The sequence below is a fragment of the Molossus molossus genome, unplaced genomic scaffold, assembly GCF_014108415.1.
Source record: "Molossus molossus isolate mMolMol1 unplaced genomic scaffold, mMolMol1.p scaffold_m16_p_24, whole genome shotgun sequence".
Classification (NCBI taxonomy): Eukaryota; Metazoa; Chordata; class Mammalia; order Chiroptera; family Molossidae; genus Molossus; species Molossus molossus.
This window is the reverse complement of record NW_023425360.1, coordinates 11,319,103-11,326,841: the sequence shown is the minus strand read 5'-3', so window position 1 is coordinate 11,326,841 and position 7,739 is coordinate 11,319,103. Positions and strand designations below refer to the sequence as shown.

General features: G+C 47.0%; 1 protein-coding gene across 4 annotated transcripts in view; it reads right to left on the bottom strand.

The window, feature by feature from the left end:
* Positions 1 to 4,031: 4,031 nt before the first annotated feature.
* Positions 4,032 to 7,739, bottom strand: part of MEF2A (myocyte enhancer factor 2A) — a 91,796-nt gene continuing 88,088 nt past the window's right edge. For all 4 annotated transcript variants that reach the window (XM_036278120.1, XM_036278123.1, XM_036278119.1 and 1 more), the window contains 2 exons: positions 6,246 to 6,372; positions 4,032 to 4,950 (listed from right to left, as the gene is read on the bottom strand). In XM_036278120.1, the coding sequence (XP_036134013.1) occupies positions 4,584 to 4,950; positions 6,246 to 6,372 (494 nt within the window). In that variant the 3' untranslated portion in view covers positions 4,032 to 4,583. The remainder of the gene's footprint in view (positions 4,951 to 6,245; positions 6,373 to 7,739) is intronic.

The window sequence follows — 7,739 nt, the reverse complement described above, 5'->3', positions numbered from 1 at the left end:
AGGAGAGCCAGCAGGCAGACGAAGTGCAAGGAGGTGACTGGGGTCTAGGACACGCCCTGTGAGCCTCTGGAGAGAGCTGTCCTCGGTTCCCAGGGCTCCTACTCCGTGCGGCCTGGGGGCACCGGGCCACCGGCCCTCAGGAGCCCTCTCCCCAGTGTTTCCGTGCCTTGTGGGGCTCCTAACTCTCGTGGGAGACGGGAAGAAACACGGCTTTCCCCTCAGTTCCACGCTCAGTGGTGCTCTTCCGTGACAGGCAGACGGCACAGGCTGGAGCCAGCCACCTGGCAGAGGGTTCCAACTGAGAAATCCTTTCTGAGTCAGCTTAAAAACAGGATCAAGGCTACAGGAAGGCACTCGGGGAGCTGACTAGGAAATCACAATCAATGGATTTGAAACAGCTGCAGGTTGGTTCGAGTACTTTCGCCACAGAACTCAACGAGCCTTCAAAACCCACCACGAGCCTCACTGTAGCCAGCCAATAAAAACAGCATAAAAACTTAGCTTTTAATTGACAGCAAAAATCTGCTTAGCTAAGCTTAGAAGGTACCTACTGCTTTTAAAAACAAAATTCATGCCCTGGGGGTTTGGCCCAGCAGTCAGAGCGTCGGCCTGTGAACCAGGGAGTCCCAGGTTCGATTCTGGCCGAGGGCACGTACCTCAGTTGTGGTTTGTCCCCAGCCCTGGTTGGGGTCGTGCAGGTGGCAACCAGTCGATGTGTCTCTCTCACAATGATGTTTCTCTCTCTCTCCCACCCTGTCTGAAGATAAGTGTAAAAATATCCTCGGGTAAGGATTAAAAAATTAAAAAAAAACTTCACTTAGTAAATCTGTATTCTGCTGTCACTAGCTCAGCATTATGTATGCATTTTGGGTAAAATAAGTAGAATCTCCTGATAGCCACCACCCCTGCCCCCAGGTCAGTGGCATGGTGTGCAGAAGGCAGAGACCCTGGCGGCCGGAAAGGGTCGTTGGCTGAGGCTGCTGGGCGCGGCAGCGGGCAGCTGTGGGGGGCTCGGTGCAGACATGACAGAGGCTGGAGTACACAGGAAAGAGCCAGTCCGTCTTTACTGTAGTGAGTGCAGGATACAAACAGTTTACAACAACCTCTAGCATTTTCTTAACCATTTGATAAAAAGTTCACTATAATATTTATTGTATAATGAAGAAAAAACACATCAGGGAAAAACTGAGATTAACTTATTTTTCATCTCGAGGATGGCAACAAAGTCCAGCTTGTGCCGCCAAACGGTTTTACATGATCAAACCGTGTACAGCTTCTTGTGTGAACTGTTGACTACAAACATTTACCAAATACATAAATCTCTTTTAAAAAAGCCATTTTAAATATAGCAAAGCAGTGTCTTCTTGCACAGCAAAGTGAAGAAAGTTTCTACAGAGAAATAAAAGTTTTACATTTGTAAAATCTTTTTTCACATTCTAATAATCATCTAGCTTCTTATGATCCAACAGCAGGAGTTTCTGGTTCCTTATTTACTATGTATTTCTTGTGCGCATGATGGTTACTACAGAAATGTGTAAATGCTTTAGTAGTTGTCCTTCTAGTTAAAGGACATGGTAAAACAGATTGTTCTTTTGAACAAACCCCTGATTTAGTCTCTAACACAATGGACATCACTAGGGCTCAAAAGATGGAGTTTTGGTTGGGACCATCTGTAGACAGACAATGGTGACCTTCACTCTCCATGTAATTAGGGTCCTGAAGGAAGTACAGCAGTTGGAAGCTGTACTTGAACCAGTGCAATTCACTCTAAGCTTTTTTTGTTTTTGTCTTTTAGTAATAAAATACTTCATCTGAATGGATAAATTTCTCTTGTGATGGTGTCATACAAAACACATGAGTCTAAAAGGGTAAGAAATGTAGGTTCTAAGTAACCACATCAGTGCCTTGCCCCGCCTGGTCTCCACTAGATGTGTGTGTTCGTACAGGTGTCATGGTGAGGAGTGTCCCTGTCACGTCCATATGCTCCGAGTCACCGCGCTTATGGGAAAAGGGTTAACAGTCTAATCAGTTCCTGAAAACAGATACATTGTTACTTGGTCATTGTGACTGAAATACAAACTCCGAGCCTTGTGTAGTATTTTAGAAAAACAGTAGCTGTACTGATTATAAACCTGCATAGAAAGAAAGACTACTGAGATAAGTCAGAAAAGCCATCTCATAAGGCACACAAGAAAATAGACAGTAAATGCGACTGCTAGCTCCTGTTCCAATGCACAGCAGAAGTTCATGGACATGCATCAATGACGACGAGGATCACGGACACTTTCAAAGCTATGAGTGGCTTACAAGTGGTAAGGATTATCTCGGAAATTCAGTGTTGGGAAGGCTGTCTTGTTTCAGTTAAGGGTGACCTTATGAATGTGCCTGTGAGTGCGTCGTTCAGGAAAATAAGAACGTTTTAAAGAAAAACGAGTCCTTTCCGAATGAGCCGTATGTCTAGACTGATGAGAGCAGGGAGCATGCCGCGCTCCCTTTTTTGGCCTCTATCAAAGTTGACTACCCAAACTGTCATTAAGACAGTCGCGTTTTGCAGCTGTGAATGCACAGGTTTACACCTGCGTGTCAGTCAGAAACCTGACCGGTGATTTGTCACAAGTAGCATGTAAGGAAAACGTCACAAGGAATGCAATTTAGGGGGAAAAGCAAAATGTAAGTACAAATTGTAGGTAGCTGCTCAATATTAAGTTTAAAATATAAAATAGCAGCATTTTTGAACCCTTATTTTGAGTTTCTCAGGAAAAGTAGTAGTTAAAACTCTATGGTACAGATAGATATACAGGACTTTGAATTCTGTTCATGGCACAAGCCCAGACAGCGGACGGACCTGCCTCCCCACTCAGTGTCGTCTCGTGAGAGGGGCCTTGGTCAGAGCCTAGGCTGGGGCAGGCGCCTGTGCCCACGGCAGGGCCGCATCTGTAACATCTGTAACCGGCCAGCATGCCTCCCGAGGGCCGAGGAGGAACGAGCCCTGCGCCAACGAGTGTTCCCTAATCGTTTACCACTTATAAATCCTTTGTGCTCATCTACTTAGCCAGTTCTCTACACTGATTAAATTAGGTCAGCTTTTTCTACTATATTTTTTCCTCACAAAAGGCAAGTTTTAAATAATGCCTTATAAAATCTGTTACAGCACATTTTATATTTATGCAGGATGAACTTAACACCGATTTTTTTGCCACTTTGCTATTTATGTACACGTATAAAATCTATAATGGTGCTCAACCCCTTACAGCACAAAGAGTACAATGCAACGTCACATTCACCACCAGTGAGGGGAGGGGCCCCTTACACAATCCTCTGGAAAGACTGGGCTAATCATTAAAATCCAAAGTACAGTATATTTAACAAAATAGTAAATATTAAACAGTGAATACTCTACTTAATAAGGATCTCGCCTTTTCCCCCCAAATTGGCGGCAAATCCACAAAAATATACTTTTTAATCTGGTGACCATACAATACATAGGTACTTACATCGAAGGTGATAATATATTTAAGATGCTATGTACAGAAAGAGTTTGGCTCAACTTTTAATTTATATATAGAATAATAAGTGTTCATGGCTTTTTTTTTCCAAGGTTCTGCTTGCAAGATATTTTTTTTCCCTCTTAGAATAAAACTGAAAAGTTAAAACAAGATAAAGCTATTCTCTAAAAAAGAAAAAAAAAAAAAAACATACAGCTTTGGCTTATATAAATAATTCATAGCAGAATGTTTTCAAAAGTAGTGAATATAATTTTATATATAGTCATCAATTCATAAGGGTGTTTTCTTTCATATAAAATATACATGAGCTAAAATCAGTTTCTTTAATTTTAAGATATGAATGTAAAAAGAAACTTCTGACATATTCCAATTATAACTTAATATATTAATTTTGTTAATGCTCTATATTTCTAGGCTAGTATTTTCTGAAGATCTCATGCGTTTTCTATTCTCTCTCTTATTAGCTAAAGATCACTTCTTTGACCCAATACATTTTTGCACGTGCAAAACAGTTACGTGTGGGGCTTTTTTTTTTTTTTTTTAAATCATCAACAGCCCTTTACCATGCACCCCTTTGCAAAAGAGACCCATGCCAGGTTGGGTGGTTAATATAAATGATGTGTTATGTACAGTATTGCTTTCTGGTTCCTGCTTTCTACTGCTCTGTTCTACAAAGCACTTTTCTCAAGTACGACAGTCACCGCACAGTTAAATGAAACAAGTAGGCCTCAGTTTCTGCACACTAGTGTGGGAGAATTATCTATGGGTACACGCTTCTCTGCAAAAACTGGGTATCTTAGGAAACAAGTAGTCCAAGGAAGTGTCAGACTAGACTCTGCCTACAGGGTGCTTGGTTTGCCACGGGACACACACCTGCAGATTGACAGGGAGTTTGCAGGTAAGTGCCTGATTCTGTGTATGCAACACGCACACTCGCACACTCACACCCACATACATACATATGTGAAGGGACATGTATGTATGTATGTGTGTACATATAAATATCTTTACCTCATGTCCTTACCGACCCATCTAGACACGCAGGGCAGTTCACTGCAGCAGGGCCAACCAGCAGCCTTAGGTCACCCAGGCGTCCATGCGCATCCGCTTCACAGACGGGCTCTCCCTGTCCTCAGTGTTCGGGGGTCGGCCCAGCACCACCGGGGAGTGGAAGTCCCCCCGTGGATCCTCCCGGTCGCTGCCGTCGTAGGAGCTGCTCGAGCTGCTCAAGCTGTCCACAGGGGAGCGCCCCATTTCCTGCCGGGGCTGGGGGGGTTGCGAGGTTGGCGGCGGGGGATGCTGCTGATGCTGCTGCTGCTGCTGCTGCTGGAAGCCGGACGGGGTCATTCGATCCCGGGGAGGTGAAATTGGTTCTGACTTAATGTTGATGTTTTGGTTGGTGTTAATGGATAAATTCGAACCCTGAGATAACTGCCCTCCAGAACTAAAGGAAAAACAAGAAAGATGTTGGCTGGTTTGTGGGTGAGCCTGACTGCAAAGCGCCCAGTCTGAGATGCTGTCAGACTTCCCCAAGGCGGGTTTTGACCATTTCTGCCGGTGCTTGGCCTCCCCGCCCCCACGAATCCCATCTCCCTGGCAGGGCCAAAACGAACAGTCTGGTGGAGACCTTTAGTGGCTGGTTGTGCCGATACCCTGGCACCTTCGTAGCTGGAGCAGCCAACACAGGGTCAGTGTCTAATGGCTCGGATGCCAGAGGAGCAACATGGCAACTCGCTCTGCTTCCGCCCTGCCCGGCTCTGCCCGGCGACAGGCACCCCTTTGCTCGCGGCAGCTCTGAGAAGTCAGCCCCAGCACAGGAGGGTATGACAGGCTGTCCCCACCGAGCACAAGCCACTCCCACCTTCCTGCAGGGCCCTGTCCGGGGTGTTCGCCAGGAGGCTTAGCCCAGGCCCGAGCCTCTGTCCAGGACACAGTTCCCCAGGAGATCCTCACCACAGGATGCAGGGGAGGGCTGGCTGAGCCGGGGGCTCTGAGGCAGGAGGCTGGGTGTCCGGATGCACTCCCGGGGCTGCCCTGCTCCTGCTTCTGCAAAGCAGCTGCCCCTTCTCCCTCCTGCTAGTGCTGCCTGCTCCCACCTGGGCAGCGCTGTAAAACCCTTTCCATTTACAGGGTGGGTCGAAAGTACGTTTACAGTTGTTTGTATGGAAAATACAAGGATGAACTGTTCCGTGTACTCACAACTGCAAACCTACTGTTGTCCACCCCGTGCGTTCCCTGGGTGAGGCGCAGCGGCCGGGTCTGCACAGCCCACCCGCCTCCCCTGCGAGCGGGCAGCCAGCCAAGGGCGTGGCTCGTCTTCCGCCCCTCCGGGCAGAGTGAGGCCAGTGGGCCTGGACGCCTGCAGGCTGCCTCCTCAAACGGGACTCAGACACAGGGTTTGGGGAGGGGAGCAGGCGGCTGCATCATCGGAAAAGGGGGGTGCATGGGGGTGACACCTGTGCCGGAATCTCGGCAAGGAGGGCCTCGTTCCTCAGCATCCAAGCTGATCTCTAGAGCCACGTAAACAAGAGTTCTCTCCAATTCCTCGGGCCACCTGAACACTTCGTAGAAGCAGGAGGACAGCAGGCCCCGGGACAGGCGGGGGACAGTATCCCCGACCTCGCCTCTGCTCAGGACACCGGGGAACATTCTAGTCGCTGTGGGAGGTTCGTGTGAAAGTCTCAGGGACAGGAAATGAGTGCAGGGGCGGGAGCCGATCCGGGGGTTGCAGTTACTCACACCAAGGAGCTGAGGGCTGCTTGTCCTAAGTGGTGCTGCTGCCAGGCCGACACCTGCCCCAGGGACAGCACGCCCGGGGGGCTGAAGCCCTGCAGGGCCGACAGGTCCGCGCTGCTCAGCGAGTAGTCTAGACACAAGGAGAGAGACAGCCTCTAGCAAAGCCCGTCTTCCGACACAGCTTCAGGAAGTTCCAGGGAGAGGGAAGCCTGGAGTTTCACAACATGAAACCACACACCTGTGTCTAAAACCCACAAAATGTCTTCTGCGAGGTTTATGGGCCTAGCGGTATTTAATGGTCTGGGATTATTTCAGTAAGTTTCAATTTTGTACCAAAGGTTTGTTCATAATTTCACAAAAAGTTGAGATACTTTTCCCAGACTGGTAAATAATTAAAAGGCCACCACTTTATAAAGGCTGTCCCTAAGCAACTTATTTTAAATAAATACACCCCCGCCACCCTCATAAACAAACGGAACCCTTCGCTCAGCAAGCCGCTGTCCCTGAGCATAGGGGACATTCTTGTCCAGCTAGTTCTGTGGCTTCAAGGTACTGCCAGCAACACACGTTCAAGTTGGTGAACAACTGTTACAAGAGTGTGATACAGGTCATTGTATATGAATGCTTCAGTCAAAATCACTTTGACCGAGACTTGGGACATTTGTTCTTCGCAATTATTTCAGTTCCTCATTAACACTTGTCTTTCCCATTTAGTTCTAAGAGGTGCAAAAAACTCGACTTTTAACTTTTTTCTCTCAAGGGAGGTGTTTAAAGAAGTTGGTCTTCCCAGTGAATTAACAGTTTTTTAAAGCAACTAAATGGTGTTTTTCACAGAACTACAGCATATAAGCCAAACATTTATGTGGAACCAAAAGATCCTCAATAGCCCAGGAATCTTGAGAAAGAAGAACAAAGCTGAAGGTATCACACTACCCGCTATCAAACTAGACTATGAACACGGATGGTACTGGCATAAAAACAAATCAATGGAACAAAGAGCCCCAAATAAACCAACCCATGCTTCTGTGGTCCATTAGTATCTGACAAAGGAGGCAAGAGTATAAATGGAGTAAAGACGGTCTATTCAATAAATGGTGCTGGGAAAACTGGACCACTTTCTTTGGATTTAAGACTTAAAACCATAAAACTCCTTGAAGAAAACAGGCAGTAGAATCTCTGCCATTTCTCTTAGCAGCACTTTTATATATCTCCCCGGGCCAGGGAAGCAATCCAACTTAACAAATAGGCAGAGGACAGATGGCCAGGAGTAAGAAAAGATGCTCAAGATCACCAATCATCAGGAGAACACAAGTTAAAGCCACGACGCGCGATCACGCGAGGTGCTGGCGAGGGCGGGGAGAAAGGGAGCCCTCCTGCACTGTGGGTGGGGGTGCAGCCTGGTGCAATCACTATGCGAAACTACATGGAGGTTTCTCAAAAAATTAAAACTGAAACTGCCTTATGACCCAGCAAGTCCACTTCTAGGCGTATTTCCAA